The sequence below is a fragment of the Oncorhynchus tshawytscha genome, linkage group LG11 (assembly GCF_018296145.1).
Source record: "Oncorhynchus tshawytscha isolate Ot180627B linkage group LG11, Otsh_v2.0, whole genome shotgun sequence".
NCBI lineage: Eukaryota > Metazoa > Chordata > Actinopteri > Salmoniformes > Salmonidae > Oncorhynchus > Oncorhynchus tshawytscha.
In genome coordinates, this window is record NC_056439.1 from 50,763,859 (window position 1) to 50,783,858 (window position 20,000).

A 20,000-nucleotide genomic window follows, 5' to 3' on the forward strand; every position below is an offset into this window, starting at 1 on the left:
AGTCAGTCAGTCAGTCAGTCAGCCAGTCAGTCAGGTCAGTCACACAGGTCAGTCAGGTCAGTCAGGTCAGTCACACAGGTCAGTCAGGTCAGTCACACAGGTCAGTCAGGTCAGTCAGTCAGTCAGCCAGTCAGTCAGTCAGCCAGTCAGTCAGTCAGTCAGTCAGCTTCACATGTCATGTGAACATTGCTTGGATTGCTTTCACCAGCTATTTGCTACGAGGGGGAACTGTCGCAATGAAATCTCAGGATTTCATAGCATAAATTATAACACCACTAAGTAAATGGACCCGACCGGTCCGTTCAGTAAGAACTTCTAGTCCTCTCCTCTTACTGATTATCAAATCAAATGTATTTATAAAGCCCTTCGTACATCAGCTGATATCTCAAAGTGCTGTACAGAAACCCAGCCTAAAACTCCCAAACAGCAAGCAATGCAGGTGTAGAAGCACGGTGGCTAGGAAAAACTCCCTAGAAAAGCCGGAACCTAGGAAGAAACCTATAGAGGAACCAGGCTATGAGGGGTGGCCAGTCCTCTTCTGGCTGTGCCGGGTGGAGATTATAACAGAACATGGCCAAGATGTTCAAATGTTCATAGATGACCAGCAGGGTCAAATAATAATTATCACAGTAGTTATCGATGGTGCAACAGGTCAGCACCTTAGGAGTAAATGTAATTTGGCTTTTCATAGCCGATCATTAAGAGTATCTCTACCACTCCTGCTGTCTCTAGTGAGTTGAAAACAGCAGGTCTGGGACAGGTAGCACGTCTGGTGAACAGGTCAGGGTTCCATAGCCGCAGGCAGAACAGTTGAAACTGGAGCAGCAGCACGGCCAGGTGGACTGGGGACAACAAGGAGTCATCATGCGAGGTAGTCCTGAGGCATGGTCCTAGGGCTCAGGTCATCCGAGAGAAAGAAAGAAAGAGAGATAAAGAAAGAAAGAAAGAAAGAAAGAAAGAAAGAAAGAAAGAAAGAGAGAAAGAAAGAAAAGCTCTTGACCTGCTCTACTACAACCCCGTCAATGTTAATGGGGGCCTGTTCGGCCCGCCTTTTCCTGTAGTCCACGATCAGCTCCTTTGTCTTGCTCACATTGAGGGAGAGGTTGTTGTCCTGGCACCATACTGCCAGGTCTCTGACCTCCTCCCTATAGGCTGTCTCATCGTTATCGGTGATCAGGCCTACCACTGTTGTGTCGTCAGCAAACGTAATGATGGTGTTGGAGTCGTGCCTGGCCATGCAGTCGTGGGTGAACAAGGAGTACAGGAGGGGACTAAGCATTCACCCCTGAGGGGCCCCTGTGTTGAGGATTAGCGTGGCAGATGTGTTGTTGCCTACCATCACCACCTGGGGGCGGCCCGTCAGGAAGTCCAGGATCCAGTTGCAGAGGTAGGTGTTTAGTCCCAGGGTCCTTAGCTTAGTGATGAGCTTTGTGGGCAATATGGTGTTAAACGCTGAGCTGTAGTAAATTAGCAGCATTCTCACATAGGTGTTCCTTTAGTCCAGGTGGGAAAGGGCAGTGTGGAATGCGATTGAGATTGCGTCATCTGTGGATCTGTTTTGGCGGTATGCAAATTGGAGTGGGACTCGGTTGCCTGGGAGGATGCTGTTGATGTGAGCCATGACCAGCCTTTCAAAGCACTTCATGGTTACTGAGTTGAGTGCTACGGGGCAGAAATCATTTAGGCAGGTTATCTTCGCTTCCTTGGGCACAGGGACTATGGTGGTCTGCTAGAAACATGTCGGTACTACAAACTCGGTCAGGAAGAGGTTGAAAATGTCACTGAAGACACTAGTCAGTTGGTCCCACGCATGCTTTAATTAAGAACACGTCCTGGTAATCCCTTCTGGCCCTGCGGCTTTGTGAATGTTGATCTGTTTAAAGGTCTTGCTCATGTTTGGCTACCGAGAGCATTATCACACAGTCATCAAGAACAAATCAAATCAAATCAAATGTTATTTGTCACATACACATGGTTAGCAGATGTTAATGCGAGTGTAGCGAAATGCTTGTGCTTCTAGTTCAGCTGGTGCTCTCATGCAAGCTTCAGTGTTGCTTGCATCGAAGCGAGCATAAAAGGCATTTATGACTACATTCAGTAAGGTTGTGAGTGACTACATTCAGTTTATTTTGAAAATAAAGAATGTTGCACTCTAGATTATTTTATAGAAAGATAATGTAATCTATATAATATAAATGATATAGAGTGTGCAATATTAATTTCTTCCTTGTATTATTTGTTAGTTTGCACCTTGTTAACTTGTTTGGGGTTTGCCTTGTCTTCGGTTCTAGTCAACTCAGTCAGTCAATCTTTCAGGTCAGTCAGTCAGGTCAGTCAGTCAGGTAAGTCAGTCAGGTCAGTCAGCCAGTCAGTGAGTCAGTCAGGTCAGTCAGTCAGGTCAGTCTGTCAGGTCTGTCACTCAGGTCAGTCACTCAGGTCTGTCAGCCAGTCAGTCAGTCAGCCAGTCAGGTCAGTCATTCAGGTCAGTCAGCCAGTCAATGAGTCAGTCAGGTCAGTCAGTCTGGTCAGTCTGTCAGGTCTGTCAGTCAAGTCAGTCACTCAGGTCTGACAGCCAGTCAGTCAGGTCAGTCAGCCAGGCAGTCAGTCACTCAGGTCAGTCAGTCAGCCAGTCAGTCAGGTCAGTCAGCCAGTCAGGTCAGTCAGTCAACCAGTCAGATCAGTCAGTCAGTCAGGTCAGCCAGTCAGCCAGTCAGGTCAGTCAGTCAGCCAGTCAGTCAGTCAGGTCAGCCAGTCAGGTCAGTCAGTCAGGTCAGTCAGTCAGTCAGTCAGTCAAGTCAGCCAGTCAGGTCAGTCAGTCAGGTCAGGTCAGTCAGGTCAGTCAGCCAGTCAGGTCAGGTCAGTCAGCCAGTCAGGTCAGTCAGTCAGTCAGCCAGTCAGGTCAGTCAGGTCAGTCAGTCAGTCAGTCAGTCAGCCAGTCAGGTCAGTAAGTCAGTCAGGTCAGCCAGTCAGGTCAGTCAGTCAGTCAGGTTAGTCTGTCAGTCACACAGGTCAGCCAGTCAGTCAGTCAGTCAGGTCAGTCAGCTAGGTCAGTCAGCCAGTCAGGTCAGTCAGTCAGTCAGGTCAGTCCATCTGTCTGTCTGTCTGTCAGGTCAGTCAGTCAGTCAGGACAGTCAGGTCAGTCAGACAGTCAGTCAGTCAGTCAGTCAGTCAGTCAAGTCAAGTCAGTCCATCTGTCTGTCTGTCAGGTCAGTCAGTCAGGTCAGTCAGTCAGTCAGGTCTGTCTGTCTGTTAAGTCAGTCAGGTCAGTCAGGTCAGTCAGTCAGTCAGTCAGTCAGGTCAGTCCATCTGTCAGGTCAGTCTGTCCGTCTGTCAGGTCAGTCAGTCAGGTCAGTCAGCCAGTCAAGTCAGCCAGTCAGGTCAGTCAGTCAGTCAGTCAGTCAGTCAGTCAGTCAGTCAGTCAGTCAGTCAGGTCAGTCAGCCAGTCAGGTCAGTCAGGTCAGTCAGCCAGTCAGGTCAGTCAGTCAGCCAGTCAGGTCTGTCTGTCTGTCTGTCTGTCTGTCTGTCTATCTGTCAGGGTTGTCAGTCAGGTCAGTCAGTCAGATCAGTTTTTGTTGTTCTAAGTTACAGCTGTATGCTTTTACCTCAATATGAAACAGGGCAAATTACCTTAAACACCATCACACTATTTACTGTGATCCTTTTTCCAAAAGCAAGGGTGAGCAGTCTGTATATGTGTCTGTGTGGGTGGGTGGGTGGGTGGGTGAGCAGTCTATATATGTGTCTGTGTGGGTGGGTGGGTGGGTGAGCAGTCTATATTTGTGTCTGTGTGGGTGGGTGAGCAGTCTATATATGTGTCTGTGTGTGTGTGTGTGTGTGTGTGTGTGTGTGTGTCTGTGTGTGTGTGTGTGTGTGTGTGTGTGTGTGTGTGTGTGTGTGTGTGTGTGTGTGTGTGTGTGCGTGTGTGTGTGTGTGTGTCTGGGTGTGTGAACAACAAGGGTGTCAGGGCCAATTCAGCAGGGGATTAACTGAGAGAACATGTGAGTCACTAAACACCTGGGATTCAGGGTTTCACACAAACACAGAAACTGGGATGATTAATAATAATACCAATACTACTACTAATACTAATACTAATACTATTAATATTACTACTACTACTGGGATGATTAATAATAATACCAATACTACTACTACTACTACTACTGGGATGATTAATAATAATACCAATACTACTACTAATACTAATACTAATACTATTAATATTACTACTACTACTGGGATGATTAATAATAATACCAATACTACTACTACTACTACTACTACTACTACTACTACTACTACTACTACTACTACTACTGGGATGATTAATAATAATACCAATACTAATACTACTACTAATACTAATACTATTAATATTACTACTACTACTGGGATGATTAATAATAATACCAATACTACTACTAATACTAATACTAATACTATTAATATTACTACCCTTACTGGGATGATTAATAATAATATTAATAATAATACTACTACTACTACTACTACCACTACTACTGGGCTGATTAATAATACTACTAATACTACTACTACTACTACTAATACTAATACTATTACCACTACTACTGGGATGATTAATGATACTAGTAATACTACTAATATTAATAATACCAATAATAATACTAATAATAAATATTACCACTAATACTAATAATAAAAATACTACTAATAATACTACTAATACTAATAATACCACTAATACTAATAATACTAATAACAGCACTTCCAATAATAGCACCCCTAATAATAATACTACCAATACTAATACTACTAATACTAATAATAGAAAATACTACTAATACTAATAATAAAAAATAGTACTAATACTAATAATACCAATAATAATAACACTTATAATAAATAATACTGCTAATACTAATAGTACCACTAATAATAATACCAATAATAATACCAATAATAAATAATACTGCTAATATTAATACCACTAATAATAATAATACCAATAATAATACTACGAGTAATATACTAATACTAATAATACCACTAATAATAATACGAATAGTAATACTAATAATAAAAAATACTAATCATACTAATAATAGAAATAATGCTAATACTAATACTAATAATGCTACTAATACTTCTAATAATAATAATAATAATAATAATAACATTGCTAATACTGATAATAATACTACTAGTAATAATACTAATAATGGTACTACCAATAATAATACCACTAATAATAATACTAATGCAAATAATACCACCAATAATAATAATAATAATAATAATAATACTAATACTACCGCCAATACTAATAATACCACTAACAATACTTCCAATAATAATACTCCCGGTAATAATACTACCAATACTAGTACTGCCGGTACTAATACTACTAATACTGCTGATAATAATACGAATACTAATACTAATATGAATACTAATGGTACTAATACTAATACTACCAATACTAATACTACTAATAATACTAATACTAACACCACTAATACTAATACTGCCACTACTAATACTACTAATGCAAATTTTTACTAATACTAATAATGATACTAATACTAATAATGCTAATTATACTACTAATACTAATACTAATTATACTAATACTACTAATACTAATAATAATACTAATACTAATAATGCTAATACTAATTCTACTAATTTATTTTATTTTTTATTTCACCTTTATTTAACCAGGTAGGCAATTTGAGAACAAGTTCTCATTTACAACTGCAGCCTGGCCTAGATAAAGTACAGCAGTTCGACAAATACAACAACAGAGTTACACCTGGAGTAAAACAAACATACAGTCAATAATACAGTAGAAAAATAAGCCTATATACAATGTGAGCAAATGAGGTGAGATAAGGGAGGCAAAGGCAAAAAAAGGCCATGGTGGCAAAGTAAATACAATATAGCAAGTAAAACACTGGAGTGGTAGATTTGCAGTGGAAGAATGTACAAAGAAGAGATAGATATAATGGGGTGCAAAGGAGCAAAATAAATAAATAATTAAATACAGTAAGGGGAGAGGCAGTTGTTTGGGCTAAATTATAGATGGACTATGTACAGGTGCAGTAACCTGTGAGCTGCTCTGACAGCTGGTGCTTAAAGCTAGTGAGGGAGATAAGTGTTTCCAGTTTCAGAGATTTTTGTAATTTGTTCCAGTCATTGGCAGCAGAGAACTGGAAGGAGAGGCGGCCAAAGGAAGAATTGGTTTTGGGGTGACCAAAGAGATATACCTTCTGGAGCGTGTGCTACAGGTGGGTGCTGCTATGGTGACCAGCGAGCTGAGATAAGGGGGGACTTTACCTAGCAGGGTCTTGTAGATGACCTGAAGCCAGTGGGTTTGGTGACGAGTATGAAGCGAGGGCCAGCCATCGAGAGCGTGTAGGTCGCAGTGGTGGGTAGTATATGGGGTTTTGGTGACAAAATGGATGGCACTGTGATAGACTGCATCCAATTTATTCATAGGGTATTGGAGGCTATTTTGTAGATGACATCGCCAAAGTCGAGGATTGGTAGGATGGTCAGTTTTACAAGTGTATGTTTGGCAGCATGAGTGAAGGATGCTTTGTTGCGAAATAGGAAGCCAATTCTAGATTTAACTTTGGATTGGAGATGTTTGATGTGAGTCTGGAAGGAGAGTTTACAGTCTAACCAGTCAGAACCGTCCAGAGTAGTGATGTTGGACAGGCGGGCAGGTGCAGGCAGCGATCGGTTGAAGAGCATGCATATACTTTTACTTGTATTTAAGAGGAATTGGAGGCCACGGAAGGAGAGTTGTATGGCATTGAAGCTTGTCTGGAGGGTTGCTAACACAGTGTCCAAAGAAAGGCCAGAAGTATACAGAATGGTGTCGTCTGCGTAGAGGTGGATCAGAGACTCACCAGCAGCAAGAGCGACATCATTGATATATACATAGAAGATAGTCGGCCCAAGAATTTAACCCTGTGGCACCCCCATAGAGACTGCCAGAGGCCCGTACAACAGGCCCTCAGATTTGACACACTGAACTCTATCAGAGAAGTAGTTGGTGAACCTGGCGAGGAAATCATTTGAGAAACCAAGGCTATCGAGTCTGCCGATGAGGATGTGGTGATTGACAGAGTTGAAAGCCTTGGCCAGGTCAACGAATACGGCTGCACAGTATTGTTTCTTATCGCAGGCTAGAACATCCAGGTTGGCAGAGTGTGCTAAAGCAGTGAATAAAACAAACTTATGAAACCAAGGCTATTACGGTTACAGAAGTTATCAAAAGAGAGCGCCTGGGGAATAGGAGTGAAGCTAGGCACTGCAGGGCCTGGATTCACCTCTACATCACCAGAGGAACAGAGGAGGAATAGGATAAGGGTACGGCTAAAAGCTATGAGAATTGGTCATCTAGAACGTCCGGAACAGAGAGGAAAAGAAGGTTTCTGGGGGGCAATAAAATAGCTTCAAGGTATAATGTACAGACAAAGGTATGGTAGGATGTGAATACAGTGGAGGTAAACCTAGGTATTGAGTGATGATGAAAGAGATATTGTCTCTAGAAACATCATTGAAACCAGGTGATGTCATCGCATATGTGGATGGTGGAACTGAAAGGTTGGATAAGGAATAATGAGCGGGGCTAGAGGCTCTACAGTGAAATAAGCCAATAAACACTAACCAGAACAGCAATGGACAAGGCATATTGACATTAAGGAGAGGCATGCTTAGTCGAGTGATAATAAGGGTCCAGTGAGTAGTGAGGTTGGTTGGGGTCACGGCGATTCAGACAGCTTGCCAGGCAAGCTAGTAGAAGATGGAGGTCTGTTTTTAGCCACCCCATGCATTTCCGTCGGTAGATTAGTGGGGTTCCGTGTGGTAGAGGGGATCAATCCAATTGGCAAAATAGATATAGCTATAGTGACCCAAGAAAAAAAAGAAGAAAAAAAATATCCAATAGATCTATTCAGATAGCAGCCGATAAAACAGCTAACGATTAGCGGGCCGCAGATGGGCGTTCAGGTAACATCGCGACGGAGAGGCCAGTTGGATAACTCCCTCGGGCAGATAACGTCGGTAGTCCAGTCATGAAGGCCCGGTGGGGCTCCGCATTGGCAGTAAAACATGTCCGGATAGGTGATTGTAGCCCAGGAGTGGCTGATGGAACTCTTCAGCTGGCTCCGGAATAATTGATGTTTGCTCCGTAAGCACGGATAGCAACTAGCTAGCTGCGAGATCCAGGTGTAAATGTCTTTCGGTTGAAATCCGGGGATACGGAGAAAAAAATAGGTCTGGTATGTTCTGGTCTGAGTCGCATTGTACAAAACTTGCGATAGCTCTTGGAGCTAAAGGATAGCTGATGACCATCAACCGTAGTTAGCGGAATACTAACATTAGCCAGTAAACTGGCTAGCTTCTGGCTAGCTTCTGGTTAGCTTCTGGCTAGCTTCTGGTTAGCTTCTGGCTAGCTTCTGGTTAGCTTCTGGTTAGCTTCTGGCTAGCTTCTGGTTAGCTTCTGGCTAGCTTCTGGCTAGCTTCTATTGTGGATTTCAGATTTGAGGTAAATAATACTTTTTTTTAAATTGGTGAGGCGGTTTGCAGGAGAGTGTTTTGAAGTTGAGTTTTTGGAAAATAAAACGACACGACAAGACGAGGACAAAGGACGTCTGACTGCTATGCCATCTTGGAGAATAAGAGAACTAATACTAATACTAATAATAGGCCACATGTTGTGTCTGGCTTCCTCTCCTCCTCTCTCTGGCCTCCTCTCCTCCTCTCTCCTTCTGGCTTCCTCTTCTCCTCTCTCTCTCTGGCCTCCTCTCCTCCTCTCTCTGGCCTCCTCTCCTTCTCTCACTCTGGCTTCCTCTCCTCCTCTCTCTCTCTGGCCTCATCTCCTCCCTTCTCTCTCTGGCCTCTCCTTCACTCTCTCTCTGGTCTCCTCTCCTCCTCTCTCTCTCTGGCCTCCTCTCCTTCTCTCTCCTTCTGGCTTCCTCTTCTCTCTCTCTCTGGCCTCATCTCCTCCCTTCTCTCTTCCTCTCCTTCACTCTCTCTCTGGTCTCCTCTCCTCCTCTCTCTCTCTGGCCTCCTCTCCTTCTCTCTCCTTCTGGCTTCCTCTTCTCTCTCTCTCTGGCCTCATCTCCTCCCTTCTCTCTCTGGCCTCCTCTCCTCCTCTCTCTCTCTGGCTTCCTCCTCCTCTCTCTGGCCTCCTCTCCTCCCCTCTCTCTCTGGCCTCCTCTCCTCCTCTCACTCTGGCCTCCTCTCCTTCTCTCTCCTTCTGGCTTCCTCTTCTCCTCTCTCTCTCTCTCTCTGGCCTCCTCTCCTCCCCATTCTCTCTGGCATCATCTCCTCCCCATTCTCTCTGGCCTTATCTCCTCCCTTCTCTCTCACTCTGGCCTCCTCTCCTCCCTTCTCTCTCTGGCCTCCTCTCCTCCCTTCTCTCTCTGGCCTCCTCTCCTCCTCCCTCTCTGGCCTCCTCTCTCTCCAGCCTCCTCTTCTCCCCTCTCTCTCTGGCCTCCTCTCTCTGGTCTCCTCTCCTCATCTCTCTCTGGCCTCCTCTCTTCCTCTCTCTCTGTCCTCCTCTCCTCCCCTCTCTAGCCTTTCCTCCTCTCTCTCTCTGGCTTCCTCTCCTCCTCTCTCTCTCTCTGGCCTCCTCTCCTCCCCTCTCTCTGGCCTCCTTTCCTCCTCTCTCTAGCCTTTCCTCCTCTCTCTCTCTCTGGCCTCCTCTTCTTCTCCTCTCTCTCTCTGGCTTCCTCTCCTCCTCTCTCTCTCTGGCCTCCTCTCCTTTTCTCTCCTTCTGGGCTCCTCTCCTCCCCTCTCTCTCTGGCCTCCTCTCTTCCTCTCTCTCTGTCCTCCTCTCCTCCCCTCTCTAGCCTTTCCTCCTCTCTCTCTCTGGCTTCCTCTCCTCCTCTCTCTCTCTCTGGCCTCCTCTCCTCCCCTCTCTCTGGCCTCCTTTCCTCCTCTCTCTAGCCTTTCCTCCTCTCTCTCTCTCTGGCCTCCTCTCCTTCTCCTCTCTCTCCCTGGCTTCCTCTCCTCCTCTCTCTCTCTGGCCTCCTCTCCTTTTCTCTCCTTCTGGGCTCCTCTCCTCCTCTCTCTCTCTGGTCTCCACTCCTCTTCTCTCTCTCTGGCCTCCTCTCCTCCTCCCTTTCTCTGGATTCCTCTCCTCCTCTCTCTCTCTGGCCTCCTCTCCTTTTCTCTCCTTCTGGCCTCCTCTCCTCCTCTCTCTCTCTGGCCTCCTCTCCTTCTCTCTCTCTCTGGCCTCCTCTCCTCCTCTCTCTCTCTGGCCTCCTCTTCTCTTCTCTCTCTGGTCTCCTCTCCTCCCCCTCTCTCAGGCTTCCTCTCCTCCTCTCTCTAGCCTTTCCTCCTCTCTCTCTCTGGCCCCTCTCCTCCTCCCTCTCTCTGGCCTCCTCTCCTTCTCTCTCTTTGGCCTCCACTCCACCTCTCTGCCTAGCTCAAATCAAATCAAAGTTTATTGTTCGCCTACAGAGATTTGCAGGTGTTATCGCAGGTGCGTGTGTTTGTAGTTCCAGCAGTAGTACCTAGCAATATGCTTGTGTTTGTAGCTACAACAGTAATACCTAGCAATATGCTTGTGTTTGAGGCTACAACAGTAATACCTAGCAATATGCTTGTGTTTGAGGCTACAACAGTAATACCCAGCAATATGCTTGTGTTTGTAGCTACAACAGTAATACCTAGCAATATGCTTGTGTTTGTAGCTACAACAGTAATACCTAGCAATATGCTTGTGTTTGTAGCTACAACAGTAATACCTAGCAATATGCTTGTGTTTGTAGCTCCAACAGTAATACCTAGCAATATGCTTGTGCTTTAGCTCCAACAGTAATACCTAGCAATATGCTTGTGTTTGTAGCTACAACAGTAATACCTAGCAATATGCTTGTGTTTGTAGCTCCAACAGTAATACCTAGCAATATGCTTGTGTTTGTAGCTCCAACAGTAATACCTAGCAATATGCTTGTGCTTTAGCTCCAACAGTAATACCTAGCAATATGCTTGTGTTTTAGCTCCAACAGTAATACCTAGCAATATGCTTGTGTTTCTAGCTCCAACAGTAATACCTAGCAATATGCTTGTGTTTCTAGCTCCAACAGTAATACCTAGCAATATGCTTGTGTTTGTAGCTCCAACAGTAATACCTAGCAATATGCTTGTGTTTGTAGCTCCAACAGTAATACCTAGCAATATGCTTGTGTTTGTAGCTCCAACAGTAATACCTAGCAATATGCTTGTGTTTCTAGCTCCAACAGTAATACCTAGCAATATGCTTGTGCTTTAGCTCCAACAGTAATACCTAGCAATATGCTTGTGTTTGTAGCTACAACAGTAATACCTAGCAATATGCTTGTGTTTGTAGATGCAGAAACACAAGCATATTGCCCCGCAGAGCTGCATGATATCTAGGCCTAATTAATTGGTGAACTGTTTGAATCATGGAAATAGAATGATTCATATAAGATTATAGTTAGAATATAGTGGACAGTACCTTGAATACATTGTTGTTCGCCATGACAACAAATTAATAAAGCCAGGGAGGAATTATTGACAGGGTATGAAAAAGTATGTTGGTGTGTCAGTGTTTACAGGGGAACCTAATTAGATGTTACATGTTTTCTGACCACATGTAGCTAGCTAGCTAAAATATTCATGCTTTGCCTATTCCTCTCTGATCTAGAAGATACCGTTTCACAAACAACATGGTTATCTAAGCCAACATCAGCACTGGTATCAGGCTGTATTTGCTAGCTACATTATAGCTACGTTATTTCCTCTGACTCTTAATACGTTTAGCAAGCTAGCTAGCCAGCTAAGTATCGATTAGCATTAGCGTCTAATACAATTTATTTTTTAGCTTGAACTTGCTAAGAAAAGACAAACTAGCAAACAGTAAAATACACAAACTATTTAAGAGTGTAATTATAGATCGCTTGTAGAAAGCAGCACAATTGTTACCAACATATCCCTGCGTCTATCTGACTGAACGGCAAGAAAATGATTGTGACTTCGTGTTCATTCCTTGAGTGACAGGGGGCAGGGCTTGATGAGGGAGGGGGTGGGGCATGGTGTGGAAGAGGGCAGGGCTTGGTGAGGGAGGGTGTGGGGCTTGGTGTGGAAGAGGGCAGGGCTTGGTGAGGGAGGGGGTGGGGGTTGGTGTAGAAGGGGGCAGGGCTTGGTGAGGGAGGGGTGGGGCTTGGTGTGGAAAGGGGCTTGTGAGGGAGAGGGTGGGGCTAGGTGTGAATGGGGGCAGGGCTTGGCTTGGTGAGGGAGGGAGGGGGTGGGGCTTGGTTTGAATGGGGGCAGGGCTTGGCTTGGTGAGGGAGGGGGGGGGGCTTGGTGTGGAAGGGGGCTCTGTGAGGGGAGGGGTGGGGCTTGGTGAGGTGTGGAAGGGGGCAGGGCTTGGTGTGGGAGGGGTGGGGCTTGGTGTGAGTTTCATATCACATTTACAAAACAAACATTAAATAATGTTATAGAAGGTAAACTAAAAACCCAAACCGATTCCTACATCAATACTGGTATATAATAAAATAGGTTTCAGTCCCAGGCTTAGTGATGAGCTTAAAGGGCACTCCCCTCTTCCCCTCTTCCCTCCCCTCCCCTCACCCCTCTCCTCTCCTCTCTTTTCTCCCTTCTCCTGTCCTCTCCTCTACCCTCTCCTCTCCTTTCTCTCCTCTCCTCTACCCTCTCCTCTCTCCTCTCCTCTCCTTTCTCGCCTCTCCCCTCTGCTCTCTTTTCTCCCCTCTCCTCTCCTCTCCCCTCTCCTCTCCTTTCTCTCCTCTCTTTCTCCACTCTCCTCTCCTGTCCTCTCCTCTCCTGTCCTCTCCTCTCCCCTCTCCTCTCCTTTCTCTCCTCTCTTTCTCCACTCTCCTCTCCTGTCCTCTCCTCTACCCTCTCCTCTCCTTTCTCTCCTCTACCCTCTCCCCTTTCCTCTCCTCTCTTTTCTCCCCTCTCCTCTCCTCTACCCCCTCCTCTCCTTTCTCTCCTCTCATTTCTCTCCCTCTCCTCTCCTCTCCTCTACCCTCTCCTCTCCTTTCCCTCCTCTCATTTCTCCACTCTCCTCTCCTCTCCCCTCTCCTTTCTCTCCTCTCTTTCTCCACTCTCCTCTCCTGTCCTCTCCTCTACCCTCTCCTCTCCTTTCCCTCCTCTCATTTCTCCACTCTCCTCTCCTCTACCCTCTCTTCTCCTCTACCCTCTCCTTCCACTCCTCTCTTTTCTCTCTTCTCCTCTACCCTCTCCCCTCTCCTCTCCTTTCTTGCCTCTCCCCTTTCCTTTCTCCTCTCCACTCTGCTCTCTTTTCTCCCCTCTCCTCTCCTCTACCCCTCCTCTCCTTTCTCTCCTCTCATTTCTCTCCTCTCATTTATCTCCTCTCTTCTCCCTCTCCTCTCCTCTCTTCTCCTCTCCTCTCTTTTCTCTCTACTCCTCTACCCTCTCCCCTTTCCTCTCCTTTCTCGCCTCTCCCCTCTCCCCTTTTTTCTTTCCTCTCTCATTGCCTCTTTCCCCCCTGCCCTTTCCCCTTGTGTCTCCAGAGTGGTGAGATTTAGGACCTCTTTAGGGGATGGCAGGGGGAGGGGTGGGTGTTAATTGAACTTGCAGGCCTCTATTGATTGGTCCCCCGTGTCCCCTCTTGTCTGATAGATTATAGAACTGTTAATGGCAGCACGCCACAGAGAGAGGGCACAGCTGTTCTTCAACACACACACACACACACACGCTCTGGGCACTTATCTGTGTGTGTGTGTGTGCGTGTGTGTGTGTGTGCGTGCATGTGTGTGTGTGTAAAGAGTTTTGATTTTAAATCATCATTTTTAATTGTGGGTTACTGTTGAAAAGTAAGTTAGGTTTAACAGAATGTGCTATATTGGTATAAAAGTTTTACACAGGCCTCCCGGGTGGCGCAGTGGTTAAGGGCGCTGTACTGCAGTGCCAGCTGTGCCATCAGAGACTCTGGGTTCGTGCCCAGGCTCTGTCATAACCGGCCGCGACTGGGAGGTCCGAGGGGCAACGCACCATTGGCCTAGCGTCGTCCGGGTTAGGGATGGCTTGGCCAGTAGGGAAATCCTTGACTCATCGCGTACCAGCAACTCCTGTGGCGGGCCGGGCGAAGTGCGCTCCAACCAAGGTAGCCAGGTGCACGGTTTTTCCTCCGACACATTGGTGCGGCTGGCTTCCGGGTTGGGATGCGCGCGGTGTTAAGAAGCAGTGCGGCTTGGTTGGGTGGTGTATCAGAGGACGCATGACTTTCAACCTTCGTCTCTCCCGAGCCCGTACGGGAGTTGTAGCGATGAGACAAGATAGTAGTTACTAAAAACAATTGGACATTGATGGACATATGAAATTGGGGAGAAAAAGGGGTAAAATTCACAAAAGAAAAAAAAAGGTTTGCATACTATGATGGATGTGGTTGTAGCTGCTTTAAGGATCGGTGTCCTGCTAGTGGGAAACCTTCCCGTGAAACTGGAGGGAACGTAAATCAAATCAATTATAATAAATATTATGGATTTTAAACATTTATGTAAATATAAGTGTCTTATATCGTCTGAAAGCTTAAATTCTTGTTAATCTGACTGCACTGTCTGATTTACAGTAGCTATTACAGCGAAAACATGCCATGTGATTGTTTGAGGACGGTGCCCCACATCAAAATATTTTTTCCACCGGCACAGGTTTAATACATTCAAATATAAAGATTAAATATTCACTTACTTTTTGAAAATCTTCCTCTGATTTGTCATCCAAAGGATCCCAGCTGTAACATGTAGTGTCGTTTTGTTTGAAAATCTTCCTCTGATTTGTCATCCAAAGGGTCCCAGCTGTAACATGTAGTGTCGTTTTGTTTGAAAATCTTCCTCTGATTTGTCATCCAAAGGGTCCCAGCTGTAACATGTAGTGTCGTTTTGTTTGAAAATCTTCCTCTGATTTGTCATCCAAAGGATCCCAGCTGTAACATGTAGTGTCGTTTTGTTTGAAAATCTTCCTCTGATTTGTCATCCAAAGGGTCCCAGCTCTAACGTTTTGTGATTAACGTACAGAGAAAGGAATACGAAAATCTAAAAAACTTTGTTTCAACAAGTCAAAATACGTTTATATTTACTCCCTGGACACCCTAAAATGTAATCAATTTATAATATATCTTCCCGGGAAAGAAGTTCAAAAGGAAACCGATTTTTGCAGGTGTGCAACTTCGTCGTGGCGCGCAAAGACACGGATTTCCAAGTCTGTGTCCTGACACTAAAACTTTCTTATTCGTTTTTGAAGTTTTAAGCCTGAAACCTTAAACATAGACTGCTGACACCCTGTGGAAGCCATAGGAATTGCAGCCAGGGAGCTATTTTACAATATGACCTTTCTCTTGCATTTCTAATGGTCTCTCATAAAAATAATTCCAGTTTGTTATTCTTTGGATTTTCTCCTACCATATCTATTGTGTTATTCTCCTACATTAGTTTAACATTTCTACCAACTTCAAAGTGTTTTCTTTCCAATGGTACCAATTATATGCAGATCCTGGCTTCAGGGCCTGAGCAACAGGCAGTTTACTTTGGGCACGTCAATCAGTCGGAAATTTAGATAAAAGGAGCATAGCCCTGAGAAGTTTTAAGATAAACGGTCTAACTGATGGGATTGTCTTACCGAGCTACTTTAAGATGAATGGACTAACTGAAAGTCGCTCTGTAAAAGACTGAAATGTAAATGTGTACTGCGTTTCTTGACTGAGGCCATGTCAGATCCAGGAGGGCTTGTCTCCCAACCATCTGAAGAAAGCCAAGCTCATGTTTTTCTACAGCAGATACCCTTCATCCAACATGCTCAAGACGTTCTTCTCAGACGTCAAGGTAAGCTTCGCACTTCCTCTCCTCTCCTCTCCTCTTTACTCCTCTCCTCTCCTCTTTACTCCTCTCCTCTTTACTCCTCTCCTCTTTACTCCTCTCCTCCCCACTCCTCTCCTCTCCTCTCCTCTCCTCTTTACTCCTCTCCTCTTTACTCCTCTCCTCTCCTCGTTACTCCTCTCCTCTCCTCTTTACTCCTCTCCTCTTTACTCCTCTTCTCTCCTCTCTACTCCACCCCTCTTCTCCTCTCCACTCCTCTCCTCTTTACTCCTCTCCAATCTCCCTCTCCACTCCTCCCTCTCTCTCCACTCCTCCCCTTTACTCCTCTCCACTCCTCTCCTCTTTACTCCTCTCCAATCCACTCCTCTCCACTCCTCTCCTCTTCTCCTCTCCTCTCTCATCTCCTCTCCTCTCCACTCCTCTCCTCTCCTCTCCTCTCCTCTCCCTCCTCTCCACTCCCTCTCCTCTCCTCCTCCTCTCCTCTCCTCTCCACTCCTTCCTCTTTCCTCCTCTCCTCTCCACTCCCTCTCCTCTCCACTCCCTCTCCTCTTTACTCCTCTCATCTCATCTCCTCTCCTCTCCACTCCTCTCCTCTCCTCTTTACTCCTCTCCGCTCCTCTCCACCCCTCTCCTCTCCACTCCTCTCCTCTCCTCTCCTCTCCTCTCCTCCTTCCACCTCTCTCCCTCTCCTCTCCTCTCCTCTCCTCTCCACTCCACTCCACTCCACTCCACTCCTCTCCACTCCTCTCCTCTCCTCTTTACTGCTCTCCTCTCCCCTCCTCTCCCTCTCCACTCCTCTCCTCTCCTCTCTCTCCTCTCCTCTCCTCTCCTCTTTACTCCTCTCCACTCCTCTCCACTCCAGTCCACTCCTCTCCTCTCCTCTCCACTCCCTCTCCTCTTTACTCCTCTCCTCCCCCTCCTCTCCTCTCCTCTCCTCTTTACTCATCTCCTCTCCTCTTTACTCCTCTCCTCTCCTCTCCTCTACTCCTCTCCTCTCCTCTTCTCCTCTCCTCTTCCTCTTCTCTCCACTCCACTCCACTCCTCTCCTCTCCTCTCCTCTTTACTCCTCTCCACTCCTCTCCTCTCCTCTCCTCTCCTCTTTACTCCACTCCTCTCCACTCTCTCTCCTCTCCTCTTTACTCCTCTCCAATCCACTCCTCTCCACTCCCTCTCCTCCTCTCCACTCCTCTCCTCTCCTCTCCACTCCTCTCCTCTTTACTCCTCTCCTCTCCACTCCTCTCCTCTCCACCCCTCTCCTCTTTACTCCTCTCATCTCATCTCCTCTCCTCTCCACTCCTCTCCTCTCCTCTTTACTCCTCTCCTCTCCTCTCCTCCCACTCCACTCCACTCCTCTCCTCTCCACTCCTCTCCTCTCCTCTCCTCTCCACTCTCCTCCTCTCCTCTCCTCTCCTCTCCTGCTCCTCTCATCTCATCTCCTCTCCTCTCCCTCCTCTCCTCTCCACTCCACTCCACTCCACTCCACTCCACTCCACTCCACTCCACTCCTCCTCCCTCTCCTCTCCTTTTCTCCTCTCCTCTCCCCTCTCCTCCTCCTCTCCATTTCCACTCCTCTCCTCTCCTCTCTCCTCTCCTCTCCCTCTCCTCTCCTCTCCTCTCCTCTCCTCTCCTCTCCTCCTCCTCTCTCTCTCCTCTCCTCTCCTCTCCTTTGCTCATCTCATCTCCTCTCCTCTCATTACCCTCCATCTCCACTCCTCTCCACTCCACCCTCTCCACTCCTCTCCTCTCCTCTCCCTCTCCCTCTCCTCTCCTCCTCTCCTCTCCTCTCCCTCTCCTCTCCTCTCCTCTCCTCTCCTCTCATCTCCTCTCCTCTCCTCTTTACTCCTCTCCTCTCCACTCCTATCCTCTCCATAGTCCAGTCCAGTGACATAGTCACAGTCCCTCTCCTCTCCTCAGAATTCACCTCTCCACTCCACTCCATAGTAACACCAGTCCTCTCCTGACATAGTAGCTCAGTATCTCCTCTCCTCTTCACAGGGACATTTAGCCCAGTCCTCTCCTGACTTTACTCCTATTCACAGTGACTCCTCTTTTACTCCTCTTTACTCCACCCACTCCAGTAACCAGTCCTCTCCAGTGACATAGTAGCACAGTATTCACAGTCCACAGTCTCCTCATTACTCCTCTCCTCACCTCTCCTCTCCTCTCCTCTTTGACATCCTCTCACAGTGACTAGTAACTCTATTCCACTCCTCTCCACTCCTCAGTGACATAGTCACAGTATTCCAGTCTTTACACAGTCTTCACAGTATTCACAGTGACATTACAGTATTCACAGTATTCACAGTGACATCCTAACCAGTTTCACAGTGACATAGTCCTCTCACAGTGACATTGTAGCACAGTATTCTAACCTCTCACAGTACTCTCATCTCCTCTCCAGTATTCACAGTGACATTGTAGCTCCTCTCCTCTTTCACAGTGACTCTCAGTTTTTTTCCAGTGACCTTCTCCTTTCCTTTTCCCTCTCTCTGTGCTAACACTCCTTTGACTTATTATTTCATTCCTGACAGTGACATAGTAGCACAGTATTCACAGTGACATAGTAGCACAGTATTCACAGTATTCACAGTGACATAGTAACACAGTATTCACAGTGACATAGTAACACAGTATTCACAGTGACATAGTAGCACAGAATTCACAGTGACATAGTAGCACAGTATTCACACTATTCACAGTGACATAGTAACACAGTATTCACAGTGACATAGTAGCACAGTATTCACAGTGACATAGTAGCACAGTATTCACAGTGACATAGTAACACAGTATTCACAGTGACATTGTAGCACAGTAGTCACAGTATTCACAGTGACATTGTAGCACAGTATTCACAGTATTCACAGTACAGTATTCACAGTATTCACAGTGACATAGTAGCACAGTGACATTCACAGTGACAGTGACATAGTAGCACAGTATTCACACTATTCACAGTGACATAGTAACACAGTATTCACAGTGACATAGTAACACAGTATTCACAGTGACATTCACAGTGACATAGTAGCACAGTATTCACAGTGACATAGTAGCACAGTATTCACAGTATTCACAGTGACATTGTAGCACAGTATTCACAGTATTCACAGTGACATAGTAACACAGTATTCACAGTGACATTGTAGCACAGTATTCACAGTGACATTGTAGCACAGTATTCACAGTATTCACAGTGACATAGTAACACAGTATTCACAGTGACATAGTAACACAGTATTCACAGTGACATAGTAGCACAGTATTCACAGTGACATAGTAGCACAGTATTCACAGTGACATAGTAGCACAGTATTCACAGTGACATAGTAACACAGTATTCACAGTGACATAGTAACACAGTATTCACAGTGACATAGTAACACAGTATTCACAGTGACATAGTAGCACAGTATTCACAGTGACATAGTAGCACAGTATTCACACTATTCACAGTGACATAGTAACACAGTATTCACAGTGACATAGTAACACAGTTCCCCTGTGTGTGTGTGTGTGTGTGTGTGTGTGTGTGTGTGTGTGTGTGTGTGTGTGTGTGTGTGTGTGTGTGTGTGTATGTGTGTGTGTGTGTGTGTGTGTGTGTGTGTGTGTGTGTGTGTGTGAGATACTGGCACAGATGGGGCACTGAGGAGCATTCTGCCAACTGTCTGTCGCCCAATTATAATAGATGTCCTTAATCTGATGGGGGGGGGGGCCCACATTCTCCATCTCTCTCACAGGGCACAGACACATATGTACAAACACATACACTGTCAACGCTGAACCAGCCCTGATATTTCCCACAAAGGTTTATGTGTTTTGTATCTTCAATTTGATTCAATTGACAGTATTTAAAAAACAAAACATGATAGGCAGACAACGCATGACAACAGGATAACACATAACACAATATATACCACTAGACAAACACAACACACACACAACACACAACACAACACAACACAACACACACACACACACACACACATTCCCACCCTTTTTGGACAGGCTGTTTCTTTGGACTGGGAGAAAGGGGGGACCGGTGAGAAGGACAGAGGACAGGGAGGGGCGAACAAACAAATTAAAAACCACAAGACAACAGCACCAACACAAAGGCAATGATTGTGCTGTATTTACGGGGTTTTGTTGTTTGAAGCAGCGTACGGCTGATTCAGGACA

General features: G+C 45.8%; 1 protein-coding gene across 1 annotated transcript in view; it reads left to right on the top strand.

The window, feature by feature from the left end:
• LOC112237309 (prospero homeobox protein 1-like) overlaps positions 1 to 20,000 on the top strand; it is a 75,422-nt gene that overhangs the window by 33,110 nt on the left and 22,312 nt on the right. The window contains exon 6 of the mRNA XM_042330271.1: positions 15,720 to 15,827. Coding sequence (XP_042186205.1) covers positions 15,720 to 15,827 — 108 coding nt within the window. The remainder of the gene's footprint in view (positions 1 to 15,719; positions 15,828 to 20,000) is intronic.